At 45.4% G+C, this 23,958-nt stretch overlaps 1 protein-coding gene across 5 annotated transcripts in view; it reads right to left on the bottom strand.

The window, feature by feature from the left end:
* FOSL2 (FOS like 2, AP-1 transcription factor subunit) overlaps nucleotides 1-23,958 on the bottom strand; it is a 41,951-nt gene that overhangs the window by 7,304 nt on the left and 10,689 nt on the right. For 4 of the 5 annotated variants that reach the window (XM_033937970.1, XM_033937974.1, XM_033937971.1 and 1 more), the window contains 2 exons: nucleotides 8,184-8,441; nucleotides 3,213-3,320 (listed from right to left, as the gene is read on the bottom strand). In XM_033937970.1, coding sequence (XP_033793861.1) covers nucleotides 3,213-3,320; nucleotides 8,184-8,441 — 366 coding nt within the window. Of the gene's footprint in view, nucleotides 1-3,212; nucleotides 3,321-8,183; nucleotides 8,442-23,567; nucleotides 23,712-23,958 lie in introns of all 5 variants that reach the window. The other variant, XM_033937972.1, reaches the window with a different exon arrangement.

A 23,958-nucleotide genomic window follows, 5' to 3' on the forward strand; every position in this document is an offset into this window, starting at 1 on the left:
ACCAAAAAAAAGTCCTTTTTTTGATAATGGCCTGCCTCTACATTCAGCTGTTTAAACGCCCAGACCACCACTATGTCTACACTTATACCCCATAATGAACCAAAAAAAAGCCTAAGCCCCAAACGTCCAATACAAGGGCTTTTAGGCGAAGGAGGAGCCAGTCCTTCGCCTAAAAGCTGGATTCTGTAACTGGTGTCTGTCAAAAACAACACCGGTTACAGAATCCCCCCCACCAAGCCCTCCTGGCCCGTGGCACCCCAAACCTCCGACTATGTTCAGGGCAAGAGGGAGCCCAAGCCCTCTTGCCCTGCTGACTCCCCGACAGCATCGGGGGAAGAGGGCTCCCTCTTGCCCCGATATTGTCAGGGGGAGGGGGTGATGTATCGTGGCAGGAGAGATTGGCCTTCTCCCCTGCCGCAATGTGATCACTCCTCTACCTGAACTGCCACAACCCGCGGCAGTTCGGGTAGAGGGGTGATCACATCGCAGTAGGGGAGATGAGGAATCTCTCCTGCCGTGAAGGTTGCGGTGGGTGGGTGGGTAGGTTGCTGGGCCGCTGAACTGATCGCGCCAGCCGCGATCAGCTCAGCGGCCTCTTTTTCGGCACTTAGACCTGTTTTGACTTAGTCTAAGTCAAAAAGGTATAAGTGCCGACTAGGCAACCTGCCTAAGGTTTTTGTTATACCTGCTGCACGCCTAGGTGTAGGTCGGCCCACCTCCCACCCACCACCCGCCCTTTCCCCTCCTCTAAACACGCCTCTTTTCTCTCTGTGTGTTTAGTGGCAGGGGAAAGATACGTCTAAAACTAGCTTTGGTTATGGGTACTTGGATGATCAGGCTTTTTGATCATCCAAGTAGCCATTTAGGACACTTTTTAGACATTTGTTTGTTTTTTGATTATGAACCCCATAGCGTTTATTGTTATGTAATTTGATGATTTTTTTAAATTTTGTATGCATCACTGAATGTCCAGTGTTCTTTTATGTTAACCGCTCAGAACTTATGGTAGGGCGGTATATAAAAATAAAGTTTATTATATACAGTATGTCCCCATTAGCTGCTAACAGTGCTAACTGTTAACATGTTATTAAAATTACAGTACTACACAGTTATATTACCAAAGAAGCCACGCTTAACGCTATAGTGCTACTTAAATCATACATAATGTTGAGGAACAATACATCTGTATAAGGTTGAGATTTTATGCTTTTTTTTTTTTTTTTTTTTAGATTGCTGGATTTCTTATATGTATGAATTCCCTTTTCTGTCAAATATTTGCAGTTCTTTTCTATTATCTGATGTTTTATTCAAAAGCATACACTGCTTTGATCCGCTAGTCGGAAAAGGCGGTACGGAAAGTATTAAGTAGACAAACATGAAGTTTTCAGCTTGAGGAATTTACTCAGCTAACTACAGTGGTACCTTGGTTTACGAGCATAATTCGTTCCAGAAGCATGCTCGTAATCCAAAGTACTCGTATATCAAAGCAAGGTGCCCCATAGAAAAATAGTGGCAACGTAGACGATTCATTCCAGAACCCAAAAGGTGGCCCAGGGGTCTGTACCTGCTGGGTGCTGCAGCACCGCCTCCTCCATCCATCATCCGCTGAAGAAACCCGCAATGCCGCTTTGAGGGGATGCTTCTAATGTCTGGAGAACCCCACGGTGCCGCTTCGGAAGGATGCCTCTTCCGTCTGCCGGCCAACCTTCCACGTCGGGTGCCTTCCGCATGTTGGAGAGCCTCTATCTGAGCCTACGCAGCCGAGTGCCATCCCACCTGTCGATGATTGACGTTGTGTGTGTCATACACAACGTGCAGGTGGGACGGCACTCGGCTGCGTAGGCTCAGATAGAGGCTCTCCAACATGCAGAAGGCACCCGACGTGGAAGGCTGGCCGGCGGACGGAGGAGGAATCCCTCTGAAGCGGCGCTTCCTGCACTGTAAGTGCTCGTTTATCGGGGCAGTGCTCGGTTTGCCAGATGAAAGTTTGCCGAGTGTTTTGCTCGTCTCGCAAAACACTCGCAAACCGCGTTACTCGCAAACCGAGGTTCCACTGTTGCCCGGGCAAACTCTTTTGAAAACTGTCTTCTTAACTGCCTTCACTCTGTCTAGAAAGTTTCAGTAAATTCATGGGCATCGGAACACTTTTTCGTTGGGTGGGTGGGCCAAAAGCTCTGTCCTAGCCCCAGCAGGATCCTGTGGCACGACCTCTCTCTCCAGCTCCTGCCTCCCCCACCTTCCTTCCCCGGTCGATGTCATTTTAAATCGTGCAGCGTCAACGAGCAGGCCTACCCTGGAAGTCTTCATTCGGCAGCGACGCTGCGTGGCAGCTGCCCAAAGATTTAAAATTACAGTGGCCGGGAGGAGAAGGGTGGGGGTGGGGTGTATAGACATAACCGACTCTTCCGACTTCCCATTTTTGGGGAGGCCACGGCCCCTGTGGCCTCCCCTGTTCAGACGCCTACGAGTAAATTGCCTCATAGTTCAAGACCTTTCGCTGCACCCCCATTTGACCTCTTCCTGCAGCCCTTGAGGGTGTGCACTCTACTGCTCAAAGAATGCCTGTCATACAGGATAGGCTGCAGCAGTGCAAAAGCATTTAGGTGTCCTGTGGTGGGGAACGATGGGGCAATGAGAGGGAGGTTTGCTTAACACTGTTCCTGCCGCTTAGCAGTGAGCAGTAGACGTGAGGAACATGCACTGCTATTGCCTAAGCTCTTCCTGTTCTATGGTGGGGGTGGAGGGATGTGAGAAGTCGGTGCATACAAGGCACTGCCACCCCGCCCATGCTGTACGCATTCCTCTCTGAGTTCATCCTATTCTTCTACACAGAGCTGCTCCTACATCCTGCAAAGCCGACATCTAACAATATCACAAGTGCTCTGCTCACTAGAGACTTTCTGTAGCTTTAAAATTTAACGTGCACTGCAGTGCACTCTGGTATTTGCCGTCCCCGTTTCTTCTACTTCAAAAACAGCCGTGCAGATAACAAGACTGTACTGGAGAGGGGGAGGGTGCGAGTGAGAAAAAAAAGCAGGCATGAACAAAAAAAAAAAAAAAGTCTTCCTTGAGAACACAGACAGGCTGCTTAGCAGCTCTAAAGAAAGATGCCATGAAAGTCTCTTAACATTAATTATCAAAAGCAAAGAATAAAGAAACAGAAAGCTGTAGTGGTGAGGTTGGAGAGGTTCAGGGGTGTCAAGGTCACCTACCGCCTGGAGCTTGTCGGTTAGTTCCCGCCGCCGGTTGCGGCACTTGGCAGCAGCCAACTTGTTCCTCTCTCTCCGAATCCGCCGTTTCTCCTCCTCTTCTGGGGACAACTGTGGATAATTCACACAGGTAAAAAAAAAAAATTAGCGAAATTGTTTTCTGTATTCCGGGTAAACATTTAATCATCAGAATGAAGAAAATAAAAAGGGAAGGTGGGGTGAAGGAGCAATATTAAGAGAGGACGAGTGCACAAGAAACAGGAAGCCATGTGCAAAGGGGGGGAGGGGGGAAGGAAAGATATTGGCCTCAGAGTGAGGGCAGGTTGCCCAGTTCTCAGCTGTGTGACTGCTGGCAGCTTCCCCTCTATAGAATGGGGGCATTGTGTCATGACAAAAACAGCTTAAAAGAGAGCAGTGAAACCAGGTGCAGAGGATGCAATAAGGACTTTAGAGATATGTAGAAGATGAATGATATCAAAAAATCTGCCCCCAAAATTCAAATATAAATTCTATGCGCACAGTAATTTCTGCAGTTCACTTGTCTCGTATTTCCAGGTTACCACATGATTTGATAGAAATTTCATGTTAAATGTGAACATGAAAAGTGCAGTTTAAAGCGCCACCAGAATGGTACGGGGAGGAGAGGGGGGGGGGGAAACAAGAGGCAGAGCAACTGGGCCATCACAGTGCCTGAGACTCAGAGATGGAAAAAGGCCAAGTCAAGGAGACATTCAAATACACAGTGAGACCTATGAGGAAAACAGACACTCCCTCCCTGCAGACACATAAGCAGTAAGGCAGGTGTGTCAAAGACCCTCCTTGAGGGCCGCAATCCAGTCGGGTTTTCAGGATTTCCCCAATGAATATGTATGAGACCTATTAGCATACAGCAGTGGTTCCCAAACCTGTCCTGGGGGACCCCCAGCCAGTCAGGTTTTCAAGATATCCCTAATGAATATGCATGAGAGATATTTGCATATCTGTCACTTCCATTATATGCAAATCTCTCTCATGCATATTAGAAACATAGAAACATAGAACCTGACTGGATTGCGACCCTCGAGGAGGGACTTTTGACACCCCTGCAGTAAGGTAATACCTAACAGCATGAGGACCTCTGCCTAGCCCAGGGGTGTCCAATGTTGGTCCTCGAGGGCCGCAATCCAGTCGGGTTTTCAGGATTTCCCCAATGAATATGCATTGAAAGCAGTGCATGCAAATAGATCTCATGCATATTCATTGGGGAAATCCTGAAAACCCGACTGGACTGCGGCCCTCGAGGACCGACATTGGACACCCCTGGCCTAGCCGAGATTGGTCCATTTTAGACAGAAATTGGGCTGCAGGTGGGGAATTATATGCACATCAGCTTTCTCCTGCACCTTTCTTCATCTCATCATCCTCCATGCCCTCTACAGCAGTGGTTCCCAACCCTACCCTGGAGGACCACCAGCCAGGTTTTCAGGTTAGCCCTAATGAATATGCTTGGGGAGGATTTGCATGTCTGTCACCTCCTTTAAATTCAAATCTCTCATATGCCTATTTATTAGGGCTTTCCTGAAAACCTGACTGGCTGGTGGCTCTCCAGGACAGGGTTGGGAACCACTGCTCTACATCTTTGCTCCCGATAGGACCAGTATTTGCAGCTATCACCCCAGCTCCTTCCTATGTCTCACTAAATTCAGTAGTAACTGCACAGCCGTCAGTGTTAAAGCATCTCTGGGCTCACGGAAGTTTGAATTTTAACACTGGCCCCTCCGTGTAGGTCAGCTCCATTTTTTTTTTTTTTTTCATAAGCCAGATTTTGTTGTACCACTGTGGTATTTAGAAATTGTAACCACACCACTCTAAGTAGGTTGACTCCACTACCTCTGCCACTAGGGATCTGTGGTACTTATACAACGCTTTCTTTTTTTTTTTTTTTTTAATTCAGCTATTATTTTATGTAGCCCCACCAAGAAACACTGCCTACAGAGACAGGCAGAATCCCCCCCTTTCTCATTCCATAAACTACTGAAAGATCTGGCAGAAACACTAACAAAGCTGATAACAAATTTACCCTGGAAACTGCATATTATGTATATTGGTATTAGATCCCTAGTATGTGTCAAATTAGGATAAATATAGTGCAAATCGAAACCTATTAACTGTATATTATGTACGTTTAACCTGTAACCCGTTCTGAGTTCTTTGGGGAAAATGGAATAGAAAATGAATTAATTAATTAAATAAAAAGAGAATGATATATTAAAAAAAAAACATAGTGAAACCAGCAGCCACCCACTTCTGCAATCTAGCACCTGTCTAAATATTACCTTCTGAAGCACACACAATGATAAACTGCCCAGCAAAAAAATTTTAAAGCCTGGGAGATTGTGGAAGGCCTCAATGTACTCCATGTACTACCTTAACAGAAGAGACCATGTTGCAAATGTTTTCAGAGCCTCTCCTTTAGAGTTTAAGCATGGGACATACCCACAGATACCTCCACACCCATATACAAAACAAGACGCATAGCAGGACACAAACCGACTAGACAGGTTTTATGAAAGAGTGTCTGTACTGAAGGGGCCTGACCATTTCCAGTACCTACAGCACAGGCTCAGCCTGCCATCGTGACTTGTGTGGCAGTGACATGGGCGTAGCAAGGGTGAGAGGCGCCCGGGCGGTGGTGCCCCTCCCCCGCCCTCCCTCCACATGCTCCTTCCCCCGTGCCTATGTAACGTTCCTGGTGCAAATAGCAACCCCAAAGCTGCTGTCGCGCTTCCTAGGCGCGGGTCCAAGAATTGACATCAGAGGAAGAGTTGATGCTGGCGTGGGGGTTACTGCTCACGCCAGGGACGTTACAGAGGTGTGGGACGGGGAAGGAGTGGGGGGGAGGGGAGAGAGGAGGACAGGTGCCTGCACTCTTACCAAGACGCCGCCCAGGGTGGATTGCCCCCTTCCCCCCTCCTCCCCTTTATTACCTCACTGGGCAGTGATGAGGACCCTTAAAGGGAGAGATAAAGAAGGAGACAGAGGGAGAGAAAGAAGGAATGGGAGGAACACACAAGAGATTTAGGACACCTGGCCTGCCTAACAAGGCAGCAAAATTTTACCGCAAGGGGCTGTGGGAGGGCTTGACAGGAGAGCTTACGCTCCATTCTCCAGGTCTGATTCCAGGAATGTGGTGAGTACTAAACGTTGCTACATAGTGCCACCTACTGACCAGTTCAAGGACCACCTTGTACCAGATTCAAAGGGAGCTATTGCCATGACTCTCAGTTAAATAAGGACCAGCACAGTGCCTGGACTTCAGGAGGAAAGAAACGGGATGATTTACACATAACAAAAAAGAAATGAAGGGAAAGGAGGGAAGAACATATCCTGTGCTTGGACACCGGACTGTAAAATATCCCATAGCACCTTACTTTATATCACTGGCTTAAGCTAAGAGCAAACAGCCCAGCATACAAGGGCTAGAAACACAAGTCACTGTATCTGAGAAAAAGGGAAACCAAGACCACAACAGACTCAGGAAAGAGATATCCTGCTAACAGCTCTTCCGTACAGTACATTCTCTTTATAAACAAAGAATGAACCTTAGCAATCCTATGAGTCTGTTTTAAACACTTCCTAATGTTACATTCCTGTCAGCTACACTAATTCTGCATTGGTCTCCTTTAGCTGTATACTTGGGTTTTGGCCAAGAACAGGCTTGATGGACCACAAGTCTGACCTAGTAAGGCTAATCTTATGTTTTTTGGAAAATATATATATATATATATATATATATATATATATATATATATATATATATATATATATATATACACATACACACACACACATTTGATGGTCTACTTCATAAGGCTTATGGGGACAGACTTAAAGATCTCAATCTGTATTAAAGATCTCAATCTGTATACTTTGGAGGAAAGGCAGGAGAGGGGAGATATGATAGAGACATTTAAATACCTATGTGGCGTAAATGCGCATGAGTCGAGTCTCTTTCATTTGAAAGGAAGCTCTGGAATGAGGGCATAGGATGAAGTTAAGAGGCAATAGGCTCCGGAGTAATATAAGGAAATACTTTTTTTTTTACAGAAAGGGTGGTAGATGCGCATTAACTAGAACTTTTTTCAAAGCCTATCCTCCTGTTTTTTAGGACCAAACCAAGACAGTTTCCCAGTCTGTATTACTTGGAGGAGCAAACCCAGTAGTCTGCAAGAGGTCTTAAATTGAAGTCTGGGGAGTGGGGCCTTGTACCCACCGCATGGCCCTTGGCACTACATAGAAACATAGAAAAAATGGAAGGCAGATAAAGACCATATTGCCTATCCAGTCTGCCTAGCTATGCCATCTACTATCCCTTCTCTCTTAGTGATCCTACTGTATGTACTTATCCCAAGCTTTTATGAATTCAGATACAGTTTTCATTTCTACCTCCTCCACCAAGGTTCTGATCATGGAAACATCCTCAGAGATATTGGGGTAGGAAAAATAAAATCAGGGAATAAAGGCAAGAGAGAGAGAGGAGATAAGAGACATTTAAAAATCTACATGGCATAAATGCACAGGATGAGAGTCGCTTTCGATTGAAAGGAACCTCTGAAACAAAGGGGCAAAGGATGATGGTGAAAGGGGATAGACTCAGAAGTAACCCGATGAAATACTCCTGGATGGATAGGATGATATATTTGTGGAATGGCTTCCTGGTGCAAGTGATGGAGACAAAAATTGAAAGCTCATGACAGGTACATAGAATCTCTAAGGGAGAGGAAGGGAAAGTAGATGGCATGGATAGGAACACCAAATAGGCCAGGTGGTCTTTATCTGTCTTCATTTTTCTCTATTTCCACATGGTTCCATGACATCTTTGCAAGTTTACAATAGCAAAGGATTTATTAAAAATGTATATTGCAAGCAGTCTGGTTTTTGGATAATCACATTGATCATCTTGTCAAGCAAACTAGCCTCCTTCACTATAGTTACCTGCTCATCTCGCCGGCGTCTGCCCATGGTGGTGCCAATGGTTTTGATGACCCCAGGTCTTTGAAGTGCCGTGTGTCCCGTGACCGAGGCCAGGCTGGGCAGGTGGTGGCCATAGGGGTGAGAGCGAGCATAGGGGCTGGACATCGAAGTGATGACTGTAGGTTGTACCATCCACTGCAGATCCTGGCTGGTTGTTATGGCATTAATGGTGGGGATGAAGGCACTGCTTGATCCAGGCATATCTTGCCTGAATTTATGCTGGAAAACAAGGACACAGATTGGTTAGACTATGTCAAGGTAGCATATATATAATCCAAAAAATGGAAATATACTTGCTCAACTAGGATCAACCACCACAACAAATCTGAGTCAAGTTGAATGAAACCAATCACATTGATATGACTCTAATAGGGGTTTACACTGGTGTTTTTACTGGGGTAATGAATATCATCATTGGTTCAATTTGCCCACCCGGTCTGTGTAAATCACTTTTCAACAATATAACTGTATTTAAGATAAGCTGATACTTAGGGCTTAGCTGTGCTAGCGGTTTTAGCATGCACGCTAGACGCTTGCCTCCGTTGAGCTGGCGTTAGTTTTTGGCGCTTTAGCGTGGGGTTAGCGCGTGCGTCAATGTAGCACACGCTAAAAAAGCTAGCGTACCTTAGTAAAAGGAGCCCTTAGCTTTCACCCGATGGGATCTCGCTAATAAAGCTTCATCTGGGGTTTCACTAGTCATACAGTTATACTGCCATTCACAATCTTCATGCCTTTGCGTCCCTTATTTTTGTATTCCAAATTTCACCGCACATACGACTGCAGATCATCCACAACCTTTCATTGTTGACGGCTTTACTACTCGGAATGCTTTTATTTACATTACATTAGGGATTTCTATTCCGCCATTACCTTGCAGTTCAAGGCGGATTACAAAAGAATTATCAAGGAAGTACTACAACAAGATCTTACCAAAAAGAGATTTGGACATTTTCAAAGAGAGTAAGAAATGAGTATGGTTATTTGTTTGGGGTAGTTGGCTTTAGTGAGAGGTGGTGTTTGAAACTTGCAGTGTTAGTTCTTTTTTCAGGGCTTTCTTGAAGAGTATGGTCTTTATTTCTTTTCTAAAAGTCTTGTAGTCGAGGGATGCCGTCAGTAGATTGGCGATTTGGTTGTCTAGTTTGGCTGCTTGAGTGGTTAATAGGCCATCATATAGTTTTTTCCGTTTGATCTCCTTAATTGGGGGGTATGAGAATGGGGTGTGAGTTTTCCTATATCTGGTTGAGGTGTTGTGGATGAGGCGGTTGTTCAGGTAGCTTGGACTGTCTCCGTATTTAGGTGCCGGTAAGTGTTTTATCTTTACCATTTCTTATCAATTTAAACGGTGTTTCTCAATTAACTAAGGAACCGGAAAGACGCCTACCAACGCCCAAATTTCAGCACCATTTATAGACTATTCCCCAAGTGATATTCCATAGTGTGCAACTGGCTTAGAGTGCAAATGTGAGTGGCATTCATAGGGACAGGGCATGGGCAGGTCATGTCCCTGGCATAGACATGGCGTTATGTGGGTGCTGATAGAGCTCTGGTATTCTATAATCAAATCTGAGCATCCAGATCCCTTTATAGAATTTGTACTTAGGTTCAGGTTATATTAAAGGGGTCTCAAAGTCCCTCCTTGAGGGCCGCAATTCAGTCGGGTTTTCAGGATTTCCCCAATGAGTATGCATTGAAAGCAGTGCATGCACATAGATCTCATGCGTATTCATTGGGGAAATCCTGAAAACCCGACTGGATTGCGGCCCTCAAGGAGGGTCTTTGAGACCCCTGGGTTATTATATTTGCTTATCCACTAAGTGGGTACAATCAATTAAAATCTAAAAGAAAATCTGTTTTTTTTAGAGGATTCTTAAGATAAGATACAGACAAGATCAGCCCTTTTGGTAACTTGTCTTAATGAAGGTGATAACGAAGTTGTACTTTACAAAGAAAGGCGAGAGTTTCTGTGGAGCTAAGGTAATGATATTTCCAGATGTAGCCAGAGCAACCCAATTAAGGTGGCTTTGAAGCTTAGGGCGATTGCTCTGAGTGCTACTTTTTTTTTCTGAAATTTCCTTGTAAACGTTTAATTAATTTCCAGAATGACTAAGCTGCGATGGCGTTTTTAGCATGTGCAGAATTGCTGCGCACGCTAAACCCACGCTAAGTGGCTAGAACTAACGCCAGTTCAATGCTAAAACCGCCATCGCAGCTTAGTAAAAGGAGCCCTATATTTGGGGGGATCTGCTTCACTCAGAACAATTCTTGAAAGACTCTGAGAATAAAATATCTTGACAAATGAATATTTAAGCAAATGCAATACTAATAAATAATGTTGGGAAGGCATAACATCTTTTTCCTTATATTAATTTCTTTAAGTTATTTGGAGGCAACTTTTCCATGGATGGGGGCTCTTTGGTATTTTTTTTTTAATTGTTTTTTCTTTTCCTTTGTATAATTGGAATGATTACCATTTTTCTTATAAACTTTTTGATACAATTTGAAAAATTCAATAAATAAATAAAATAAATCTAATAAAAAAAAAAGAGAGCTAAAAATAGTAAGACTCCCCAAATTTCTGTAGCCCAGCATGGCGTACTGGATAGAATGGTTCATAGTCTTAAGCGCGAGAGACAAACGCATGCCGACAAACGAGCACCAACAATTCAGCGCAAGACTTCATCGCGCCGCAGGAAAACCTTCTTTTAAAGGGTTCCGATGGGGGTGTTGGTGGGGAACCCCCCCACTTTACTTAATAGTAATCGCACTGGCATTGGGAGGGTTTGGGGGGTTATAACCCCACATTATACTGGAAACTTAACTTTTTCCCTATTTTTTAAGGAAAAAGTTAAGTTTTCAGTATAATGTGGGGGGTTACACCCTCACACCCCCCCCCCCAACATGGCAGCGTGAGGCAGCGCAATCACTATTAAGTAGAGTGGGGGGTTCCCCCCCACACCCCCCGTCGGAGCCCTTTAAAAGGTTTTCCTGCGGCGCGCTGAAGTCTTGTGCTGAATTGTCGACGTGAATTGTCGGCACGCTTTTGTCCCGTCACCGGATAGAATTGCCTTGTGTGCATCTCGATACAACTAAGAGAGGTACACAGCATCTGTTCTGATGCCTCATTGGGAATCAGTACTACACTTCAGTCCAAAAGACACGGATTAAGTTGCAATGCAAAAATAAAAACAGCATAAAGTCTTAATATCTAGATAGGCTTGATCCCGCCTTACTAGGCTTTTCTTATGGGAAACTTCCAACTTGGGGAGACACAGGAAGGAACATTCACAGACATTAAAAAGAGATCATTCTTATGTCCCTCCACCCAGGAACCTACTTACAGACAAATGAGTAACATAGTAAATGACGGCAGATAAAGACCTGAATGGTCCATCCAGTCTGTCCATAAGTTATACTCATTAAAAAATACATGGTTAGATTAACCTGTCTCTTCTTTGATATTTCTGGGCCGTAGACTGTAAAGTCTGATATTGTCCTAGGTTCCAAATGCTGAAATCTCCGTCCAAGCTCACTCCAGCCTATCCAACCATCCCGTTGTTTGCAGGCCATCTACTGTAAAGTTTGGTCAGTAACATTCTCATGTTCCAAGTTAGTGGAGTTCCCATTGATGCCCTCCCCAGCCCATCCTACACCGAATCACCATATATGGGACACAGACCGTGCAAGTCTGTCCAGTACTGGCCTTAGTTCTTTAATTTATATCCTGCATTTTCTAATTAGAGATCCTCTTATGTTAGATTTACTAAAAAGTGCTACCATTTTAATGTGTGCTAGAGGGCTCATTTTATACAAGGAGACCCATGGAGAAAAGTGTGGCATAGTGGCTAGAGCTATAGAGGTTGTGGGTTCAAACCCCACGCTGCTCCCTGTGACCCTGGGCAAGTCACTTAATCCTCTACTGCCCCAGGTACATTAGATAGATTGTGAGCCCACCAGGACAGACAGGGAAAAATGCTTAAGTACCTAAATAAATTCACGTGAACCGTTCTGAGATCCCTTGGGAGAAGGGTATAGAAAATTGAATAAATAAATAATGAACTCGGACATTTTAGCTAGTTTGGTGGAACACGGACTAGCTGTTTCAAAGTACTAATAGAGGAAAAGGAGACAAGTTGTAGGCATTTAAGGGTAAACTTCTATTTCGGGCATCCCACTCACCTAAATCACTCAGCTCTGTAAAATGGCGGTGTCAGGTCAAAAGCGCGCTGGGATAAAGGAGCGCCCAGATAATTGAGCGCAGCGCGGAGGTGCGCGCCGCAGAAAATTACTGTTTTTACGGCTCCGACGGGGGGGCGTGGGGGGGAACCCCCCCCACTGGGGCGTTGTGGGGGGTGTGGGGGGTTACTGAAAACTTCACTTTTTCCCTGTTTTTAGGGAAAAAGTTAAGTTTACAGTAAAATGTGGAGGGTTACAACCCCCCAAACCGCCGGCGCGATCTCTATTAAGTAAACTGGGGGGGCTCCCCAACAAAACCCCCCGTTGGAGCCTCTAAAAACTGTAATTTTCTTCGGTGCGCGCCTCCGTATTGCGCTCAGTTGTCGGCGCGCGCCTTTGTCTTTCGCGGGGTTGTCTATGAACCAAAATGGCAATACCAGATGACCCCCCCCTCCTTCACAGAGCTGAGTGCAGCTAGATCCAGCTCTTTTGAAGTTATAAGGAGACACACCCATTCATTTACCATCCAATAAGACTGTTAAAATAGTACCAAAGCTCAAAATAAATATGTATCTTTTGAAAATTGCACAGAAGAATCATAAGAGGGTGTCACGTAAATATTTTCTCACTTCCCCAAATTCTGCATGATTTAACTCACTGACAAGACTTCTTCTCCATTGCACCAGGGCTGTTGGTCACAGACAGCTCATAAATTATTAAGAAGATCGCCTCCCCTACACATGCCAGGCATACTTTTAAACAAACTGGAGGAAGAGTTAGGCGCTCCACCAGAGATTCAAAAATCCATCCAGCTGGAAAACAGAATAGGGCACTGAAACACTCGGCAGAAGAAGCGCTTTAAAAGGGGAAGTGTCGGGAGATGCACCTTGAAAACACGCCAGCAACGTTGCTTTGGAAAAACAAACCTTGTGCAGAGAGCCTTGTATGCTCTTTTCACTACAGGAAGAACAAAGGACTTGGGTAGCATGGAATGTTGCTCCTCGTTGGGTTTTGGCCAGGTACTAGTTATCTGGATTGGCCACCGTGAGAATGGGCTACTGGGCTTGATGGACCATTGGTCTGACCCAGTTTGGCTATTCTTATGTTCTTACGTGAGCCAAATATAGGACAAATAAGCCATTATAACATCACTGATGAGGTTGGCTCTTAGGCACTGTGGAATGAGGCATTATGACATCACAATCTCAGCTCTGGAATGTTGCTGTCATTGGGGTTCCAGAATCTTGCTATTCTTTGAGATGCTGGAATGTTGCTACTCTTTGGGTTTTGGCCAGATACTAGTGACCTGGATTGGCCGCCGTGAGAATGGGCTACTGGGCTTGATGGACCATTGTTCTGACCCAGTAAGGCTTTCTTATGTTCTTATAGGTTAACTAGATTTTTAGCCCGTTACATTAACGGGTGCTAGCAGCCCTTCTCCCTTACTTTTACCTCCCCCCTGTCAAGCAGCACCCCTTCCTATAAAAAGAATAAGCTTGGTCTTTACACCTCCCTGTCACCTCCACAGTTCTCAAACCAAGCCTTCCTCCTTCCCTTTCCAATCCTGCACTTATTATCTACTTCCCTTCTCCAGGCCGAGGAACTAACCAGACCCTCTCCTTCCTTCTTTCCCTCCAACCCTGGACTTTCTGATTTCCTGGACTTTTCCCCTTTGCCTCCTCCTCGATGTTAATTCAAATTCCCACCCCTCTCTGTTTTTGTCATAGCCCTCCCTCTCTCCTTAACTTCCCCCATTACATTTCTCCAGCCCTCTAAGAACCCCCTACACCCTCGCCCTCCATCTCCTTGATCTACTCTTGTCCCGGATAAGTCCTAGTCTTCCTTCCCCCTGAAGAAAGCATATGCACAGCCAAGTCCTAGCAGGCAGCCAGGCCTCCGTTTCTCTCCTCATCCACCAGCTGGTCCCAAGAGCTCTCCAACAGCCCCCTTCCCGATCCCGATGGAGGCGGCTGAACACACCTTTACCCCCCCCCCCGGGGTCTCCGACAGGAATCCTATTCCAACATGGTGGAGAGGAAATGCAGCAACAGTGCACAGGCCGGACTTCTGCCAGTAGTACCGCCCACAGTAACATCCCTGCATCCTCCCTGTCCATGCAGTCACTACCTACGACATGACTAAAATTTCCGCTACTGCCGGCCCTCATTTTTGTGGCGAGGGATCAGCCCCTTCTAGCCGTCGTGCTCTCGATGACCCCGAAAACTCACCCAGGTGCAGTCAAAGCAGATCTACTGCGCATGCGGGAGCACGGCACCACGGAGGCCCGGACCCATGCAGTTTGACGTGCGCATGCACGCTAAGGGTTTTATTATAGTGGATAGTCTAACCCCTAAATACATCACTGACCTATTCTCCTTCTCAGCCAACAAACACAAGAGAAGCTCCCACTCGCACTTCGTTTCTCCCCCGGTTAGAGGATGCAAACTAAAAAAACACCATGAGCATCTTCTCTCACATCAGGCTGCTCTATGGGGTAAAGACCTAGAACAACTCCTATTGCCCACCACTTATGAGGTATTCAGGAAACGCCTCAAAACTCACCTACTCCTGAAATACCTAGACAGCTGACCCACTTCCCTCCTTCCCCTCTCTTGCCCTTTCTCCCCATTGTTCCCACATCCCTTAAGTTAACTCAACTTGTACGTCAACTCAACTTGTACCCCACTAATCTTCTGTAGACCGCATAGAACTTAACGGTATTGCGGTATATAAACTGTTATTATTATTATTATAGTTGGAACAAAGAGCTCAAGATCTAATTGCGTCTTCAGCGCCCCCCTTCCAGCAGGTCACTGAACTTCCACTACATTTGAACTCTGATGGTTAATATTCCTAATAGGAAGTAACCAGCATGGCGTAGAACGTGAGAGGGAAGAGAGGAAGAACGCATCAGGATACAGGGAAAAATGCTTGAGTACCTGAAAAAAATTCATGTAAACCGTTCCGAGCTCCCCTGGGAGAACGGTATAGAAAACTGAATAAACAAACACCAGTGTCACCTGAAAAGCTGAGAAGAGATTTGGGGGTTTTAAAAATTATGGGAAATTATTTAAAACAATGTGGGTAAAAACAGATGAATATGGGGTTGTGGCCTAAAAAGAAGTCTCAGAAAAAGAAGGCATTGCGGTCTAGACACATATTTTAATGTAAGAGGCAGCCAACAATTCAAACTCTCCCTCCCTTCAGTGAAAGGAATCAAGAATTTCAGCCAGTCCTTGGTCTTTAAATTATCTCAACTATGGAACGTACTTCCTCTTAGCGTAAGGGGTCCTGGTCCTTTTCAACTTTTTCGCAGATCTTTAAAAACTTTTTTTATTTGCTAAACACTTCGGAAATCAGTCACATTAATAGTTTTTGGACTGTTTTTTTCTTTTTTCTTTGTATCTCCTTTAGTCTCTGTTAACCGAGTCGAGCTCCATGTTGGTTGAAGTCCCGGTATATAAAGCTAAGCTTTAGTTTAGTAATGTAAAATTGAATAGGACCAAAAAAGCATAACTCATGAAGCCTGGTGTACGGTAAATGAGTCTGCTCCATCTGCCCGGCAGGAGTCACACCCCTTACAGCATCAAGCTTCTGGAATTTTCCTTGGGCTAAGCCCTCCAGGACCTGGAAACAGGGTTCTGGGACTTGATAGCTTGTATTACCGTGTTTCCCCCCAAATAAGACCTAAACCAAAAAATAAGCGCTATAATTATTTTTAAAGATGCTCCTAATATAAGCACTACCCTAAAAATAAGCCCTGGTTAATATCAACTCCCGAAGCCCCCCCGACACTAGTACTGCCTAAATCACCGATAAAATCGGACTCATCGATTCAGCAACACCCACCCCGTTGAGACCTGACATACCTCTGCTCCGAGGCCTCCAAAAACAGCAGCAGCGCTCTGATTGGGCTGCTTCTCAGCCTTTCCCACCAGGGCTTTTCCTCTGCCGTGTCACTGATGACATCAGTGATGCAGCAGAGGGAATGCCCTGGTGGGGAAGGCTGCAAAGCAGCCTAATCAGAGCACTGCTGCCGCTGGTGTTTTTGGAAGCCTCGGTATGTCAGTCTCATGATGGGAGGGTTGATGGTATTCTGCTGCACAGGGGGATGGGAGGGAGGGATAGAAAGATACTGCACAAGGGAATGGGTGAGAGGGGAGAAAAGATATTGCACATGGGGGGGGAAGGAAAGGAAGAATTGTGGTGGAGGAGAGGAAGGGAGAGATGATCGTTGTACATGGGGAAAAATAAGATATCCCCCCCCCAAATAAGACAGTGTCATATTAATTTTGGGTCCAAAAAACGCATTAGGGCTTATTTTCGGGGAAACATAGTAATACTATTCCAAATTTTTGCATCTTCACTGTTGTAGTCGCTGTATTAGTGACAGGAGAGGGGAGAAATTGGGCAACTGATATTCTTGTCCCTAGAAATGATCAAATTGAAAGGAGAAATTCCCCCGCAGCATGCAATGAAGTTTCACCAAAGAATTACTAGTCTGAGAACTGCTGTCTGCTCTCTCATCTTATTTTAATATCTTGTAATTGGTTGCTCTCCAAGTTCTCAAAAGATTAAAAAAAAAAAAAAAAAGAACCAAATGTTCAGCAAAGAACATTTGCAAGGGTAGAAAAAGTTCATCGAGTGACATTAACAGTGCTGCTACACATGGCAAGCCTTTTCCTGCCACCCCCATCAAAAGATTCATTTTCTGGCGAGAGATGAGGCCAAGCTTGGTTTTCAAACTCACATCTCAATGCATTGTTGGAGCAGTAGACCCTCTACCCTCCCTCTGAAACCAGTACTATGGTGCCACTCTTTCAAACAGGTGATATCACAAAGCTAGCCTCCAAAAACCAGCTGCTAAGATAAGTAATGTTCCTTAATTTACCACCAGTCTCAATTTATGCAATGAAACCTATTTACAGTAGTACCTTGGATTACGAGTATAATCCGTTCCAGGAACATGCTCGTAATCCAAAATGCTCGTTTATCAAAGCAAGTTTCCCCATAGGAAATAATGGAAATTCGCTTTGATGCATTTCCCCCCCCCAGAGAACCGGCATTGCTCCCCTCGAAGGCCCCCCCCCTGCGATCAGGCACCCCCCCTGCCTCGAACCAGCACCCCCCCCCCCCCGCCACGATCCAACCCCCCCCGACACGATTGGGCACCCCCCCCCCGACACGATCCAACCCCACCCCGACACGATCTGACATCCCCCCCGACACAATTGGGCACCCCCCCCCGCCGCTTCTTACCCTCATCTGGGCACTCTAGAAGATCGGACTCCTCATCTGTTGGGCCTTGAGCATCCGAGCATGCTCAAGGCCTGCGAGTTCACGTTCACGTTCAGAACGTGAACTCGAGGGCCAATCTTCAAGAGTGCCCAGATGAGGGTAAGAAGTGGCGGGGGGGTGCCCAATTGTGTCGAGGGGGGGGTCGGATCGTGTCGGGGGGGTCGGATTGTGGCGGGGGGGGGTGCCCAATTGTGGCGGGGGGGGTCGGATCGTGGCGGGGGGGTGCCGGTTCGAGGCGGGGGGGGTGCCGGATTGCGGGGGGCGGTGCTCGTAAATCGAACCATGCTCGGTTTCCGAGGCACCGATTTTGCAAATGTTTTGCTCATCTTGCAAAACACTCACAAACCGGTGCACTCGTAAACCGAGGTACCACTGTATTAATAATGTGCGTTACGGGTTTGCAAAGTGGTAGAACCTTCAGTACATCGAACTAATTACTCTGTATTGGATCCAGCCCCCTTACCTAGGTTCAGTCAGGACAGAAAAAATTCTCAATTCCGACACAACTCTGTCTAACATAAATCTATTGCTTTTTTTTTTTTTTTTTTGGGGGGGGGGGCAGGGAATGAATATTCAAATCAAAGTCTGCCTTGCATTGCCAGGGTGGGTGGTGGAAAGGGTGCAAAGCACTCTGATTTGGTTGCATTTTGAGTCCTAAGTATGCTTATTCTGTCTTTGAGATCAAGTTCCCAAAACACTAGGAATGAAAAAACAAAACAAATAATCCCTTCCAGTGACTGTCAATGGATGCAGGGCAGGAATGTGGAGTCCCCCACTGCAGGCAGCAGAAGCCAGGGTCAAAGCCATATGGAAAACTCATTGTGGCGGTGTGTCTGGCCACAAAGGCTGAGGTACCTGAGTTTGAGGCACAGAGCCCTTCTAAGTTTAGTTGCAGGGTGTTGGTAACTCCAAGTATGGCATAGTATTTACTTTGGGAGACAGGAGTCTCGTTTATTTATTCCAGTTTTCTATACCATTCTCAAAGGAGAGCTCAGAACGATTTACATGAGTTTATTCAGGTACTCAAGCATTTTTCCCTGTCTGTCCAGGCGGGCTCACAATCTTTCTAATGTACTTGGGGCAATGGGGGGATTAAGTGACTTGCCCGGGGTCACAAGGAGCAGCGTGGGTTTGAACCCACAACCTCAGGATGCTGAAGCTGTAGCTTTAACCATTGTGCCACTCTAGAAATCAAACTGAGTAGAAGGGAGCCAAGTATAGGACAGTGAAGCCTTTGTGACATCACTAATGAGGTTGGCTCTTAAGTCATTGGTGGAATGAGGCATTATGTCACAATACCAGCTCTGGTTATCAAAAGCTGAAACTTTTCACAGTATTTATTTACGGAACGGTTTACATGAGTTTATTCAGATACTCAAGCATTTTTCCCTATCTGTCCAGGCGGACTCACAATCTATCTAATGTACCTGAGGCAACGGTGGGATTAAGTGACTTGCCCAGGGTCACAAGGATCAGCGTGGGTTTGAACCCACAACCCCAGGGTGCTGAGGCTGTAGCTTTAACCAATGCACCACACTCTCCCCAGAACGAGGCTGTTGTGAAAGGACTCTTGTTCAGAGCCTGCCTTGTTTTACCCATATATGGGTTAGTCCTGCTAAGTGAAAAGTTCAACGTACAAAACCCAGTTTTCTCCAAGACTGACAGGAAGATTAAAAAGCTGCACTCTATAACAGGGGTGCCCAAACCTATTCTAGGGAACCCCAGCCAGTCAGGTTTTCAGGCTATCCACAATGAACATGCATGAGACAGAGTTGCATACCAACGAGGCAGTGTATGCAAACCGATCATGAATATTCATTGTGGATAGCCTGAAAACCTCACTGGCTGGGATTCCACTGGACAGATTTGGAAATCACTGTTCTATAGTCTAAATAAGACCGGAACGATGTATATGTTAGATGTGTGCATTTAGTTGCCAAAGAAATTTTTGTGCATGCAAACTATAAGCACATATGTCTACAAATTCACATCTGTATAAAATCGAGCTGCATGTAAAAAAAAAAAAAAAGATTTTGCATGAATTTAAAACAAAAATATTGCAACACGAAGAAATCCAGAAAATTTTTGAAAACATGAACACACTAATGACTTTTTTTTTTTTTTTGGCTGTTCCCATTCCTTGTATTTGTGTGTGTGAATTCTAAGGAGAGAATGACAGGGGGATAAATTTTCCCCCAATCCCCGCGAGTTCTTTTCCTGTCCCTGCCCCATTCCTGCAAGCTCCACCCTCATCTGCACAAGCCGCAAACACTTTAAAATCTCAAGTGTCCAGTTAAGGCAAAGTTTACAGGAATGGGGCAGGGACAGCGACAAAACTCACGGGGACGGGATGGGGAAACTGAGTTCCTGCGGGGATGGGGGGGGGGAAAAAAAAAAAAAAAATCGACCCCTGTGTCATTCTCTACTTCTGAGCAAATCTCATAGCAGTAGGCAAGAGCTGAAAATGCAGCTGCGCCTGCGAGTCATTGACAGATCAATGACTGGCCTAAATAGACATCATGAAGCAACAGACAGCAATGGGCCCATTCTAGCATGTATTCAATAGGGCAGGGGCTGGCAACCCATTGCTCATAGTGTGCCACATTTTCAGGTTTAATTACAACAAACAATTAGGTGCCACCTCTCCCTGCCTCTCACAACCCCTCCAACATTAACAATTAATACCTTTAAGCCCCACAAGTTGAAGATGTTCTCTGCTTGAGCAGTGGGGAAGTCATGCAATGCTATAGAAATGATAAGTAGCAGTAGTAAGTCAATGGCATGCTTCTATCTGATGAGCAGGTGTGGGGAGCAGTGTTCCCTCTAAGCTGCGCTGGCGTGCGCTGGCGCACAAAATATTGCCTCGCAGCGCACAATGTCACGTCACAGCGCACGGCGTACGGAGATGGCAGGCCGCGGCGAGAGGAGAATCGGGCGAGTTGGCGCTGGCGCCCGATATTTTTAGCGCACGGGGAAAAAATTTTGCTCACACCACCCGCCCGCTTAGAGGGAGCACTGGTGGGGAGTGCCAGTGTTATAATTTGTGAACTGAGAATACAGGAGGTATTGATGCCCCTGTATAAGACTCTGGTGAAACTTCATTTAGAATATTGTGTACAATTCTGGAGGCCACACCTTCAAAAAGATATAAAAAGGATGGAGTCGGTCCAGAGGAAGGCTATTAAAATGGTCTGTGGTCTTCACAATAAGACATATGGGGAAAGGCTTAAGATCTCAATCTGTATACTTTGGAGGAAAGGCGGGAGAGGGGAGAGATGATAGACTTTTAAATACCTACGTGGCGTAAATGCGCATGAGTCGAGTCTTTCATTTGAAAGGAAGCTCTGGAATGAGAGGGCATAGGATGAAGTTAAGAGGTGATAGGCTCTGGTGTAATCTAAGGAAATACTTTTTTACAGAAAGGGTGGTAGATACGTGGAACAATCTCCGGAAGAGGTGGTGCATGCAGAGACTGTGTCTGATTTCACGAAATCCTGGGATAGTCACATGGGATCTCTTAGAGCAGGTGTGTCAAAGTCCCTCCTCGAGGGCCGCAATCCAGTCGGGTTTTCAGGATTTCCCCAATGAATATGCATGAGATCTATTAGCATACAATGAAAGCAGAGCATGCAAATGGATCTCATGCATATTCATTGGGGAAATCCTGAAAACACGACTGGATTGCGGCCCTCGAGGAGGGACTTTGACACCCTTGTTTTAGAGAGAGGAAGAGATCGTGGTTACTGCGGATGGGCAGACTAGATGGGCCATTTGGGCTTTATCTGCAATCATGTTTCTATGCTTCTCTATCACTGGCTGGACACGCCACCGACTTCCCCGCTGTTCATACAGCATAGAGTAGTGGAGAGTGGCAGGCACAAGACATCTTCAAATGGTGGAGGCTTGGACATATCCGGTAGCAACACCGACCATGCGATGCTACACAAAATCTCTTGACATGCCACCTTGTAGAACATGTGCCAGGTTGCCTATCCCCTAAAATAAGAAATAAGAGTGACATGTGGATACCAAATAAATTATAACTACTATCATCCTTCCAATTGGAGCTCTAGCAGCCCTATTGTTCCTGGAAATAGCTTTGTAGGTTCTGATATCTTTTAACTAGACTAATAATACCTACAAGGTCTTAAACTCTCACACATCCATTTTTGCTGGTTCTTTTAAAAAGGACCGACCTATAAAGACTTCAGGGAAATGCCTTGTACAGTTGGAAGCTGAAATTGCTATTGAAATACCATGCTTCTAGTAGGACATTTGGTCATGCATATTTTTTATGCGGATGGATGTCACACTACAACGGAATTGGCAGCCAGCTCACATAGATTATCCAGGCTAGGGGCGTTTTCTTTGTAGGGTCAAGGTGGGGTAACTGACGAGGATTTAATTACATTGAAGGAAATCACTGGATCCTACAGACTGCTCTCATGTGATCTTTGCACTTGACTCTCTTTACCCCAGAATCATAAATCCTAGAAGGAAATCCCCAAGGTTGAAAGGACGGTCATTCCAGCACCTTTATGGCATATTTTGCCAACAGAAAACTGCGGTTATAACAACCTCAAAAGCAAAATCAGAACTTTTTGTTATTTAAATTATTTATAGTCCTCGCGCTCTATAAATCCTCAGTGGATTACAATTAGTGCATACATAACATACCATGAATCTTTATATACCGCAAAAGCCTTTCAGTTCGAGGCGGGTTACAAAAGAGTCAGGCTGAGTAGCGTCAGTGATCTACGTGAGTATGCAGACAGACGAAAGAGTTTCACAATGAGGTTAAGAAAAACAATCTTTTCAAGAGGGAGGTGGACAAAGAGGGAGGACAGTCGTTGCTCGAGAACTTACAACATGGGACTGAAGGAACAGAGGAGGCGGAAGACTTATCCTGGGGGTTTTAGGGTGGATTGCTGAGTTTGGAGAAGAGGTGTGTTTTTCGGAGCTTTCTGAAGCGCATGTAGGAAGTAGATACTCTGACCAGTGGATTCCATTCAGGGAATTTGGTGGCAACTTGGTAGGGCAGGAGTCTGTTGATGAATCTTTCTCAAGTGCATCCTTTGACCAAAGGGAAGGTGAAGAATGAATGAAGTCGTGTAGATCGTCCAGGTCCGGTGAATATGAACCGATTTGTAAGGTATTTTGGCAGTAGACCATGTAGTGCTTTGTAAAAAAGAGAGACAGCCAAATCTGAAAAGCCCTCGGCTCTCTATTGTCAACCATAAAAGATAACCTCAAAGTACGCTTAAACACAAATTAAGTGGGACAATCTTCCCCCTTTATCACCATTAGACTCTAAAACTATAACAGAGGGTTTAGACCAGGGGTGTCCAAACTGCGGCCCCGGTCAAGGACAATGCAGTGTTTTCCTCTGCTGTTCCCGGGTGTTTACCGTCTTGCCGGCTCCCTCCTCTGTCTTGCTGCAGCGTTTGCACGTTTGTGCAGCCCCAGAAACATTTTTTTTCGGCCAATGCGGTCCAGGGAAGCCAAAAGGTTGGACACCCCTGGTTTAGACACTCTGGGATACTGCTTTCAAATAAGCATAAACTCAGATAAGCATAAACTATTTCATTAAATCCAGTCCTGGGCATGCAGTGGAAAGCATGACGTGCTAGGGAGCCCCTGAAATTCCCATGGGTACATCTGCAAGTCTGTCACTAGGCTGGGGAGCCCCAGGAGTTTCTTAACTGCGCCATGGACAAACTTAACTACCCAAGAAGGTTTGTGCTTCTTACTTCTAATTAATTAAGATAATGAAAAAAAAATTAAACAAAAATTCAACTTTTACAATAAGCATCTCCACGCTGACAATGCATTGGCGAGGTTAAAGGCCGTGAACACTTTCTCTGGTAAGCTCACACAGATTAACAGGGCATCCGTCCTCTATCCACTGAAAGTCACTGCTTAAAGATAAATACGTGCTCTTTTCTGCTGACTGTCGGTACGTGTCGATGGTTGCCAAGCCCTCCAAAACATTGCATTCTTACAGCCACAGTCTGCAGGCTGGAGAGAAAAAAAAAAAAAAATGGTAGTCGAAAAATGATGAGAAGCGATGGTGCAATCGGAAAAATGCAAAACAAAAAACAAAAAACCCCAACCACCCCCAACTGTATATACACTGCCCTAGAAATGAACTTTGAGTCATATCACCTTAAGCTGTAGCCGTAGAACAAAGTCTAGCGCTTTTTTTTGTGTCTGTAAACTTTCATAACAGTACATATACACTGAAGAACTTGATTTAGGAACATGC

This window comes from Geotrypetes seraphini, chromosome 3 (genome assembly GCF_902459505.1).
Source record: "Geotrypetes seraphini chromosome 3, aGeoSer1.1, whole genome shotgun sequence".
NCBI lineage: Eukaryota > Metazoa > Chordata > Amphibia > Gymnophiona > Dermophiidae > Geotrypetes > Geotrypetes seraphini.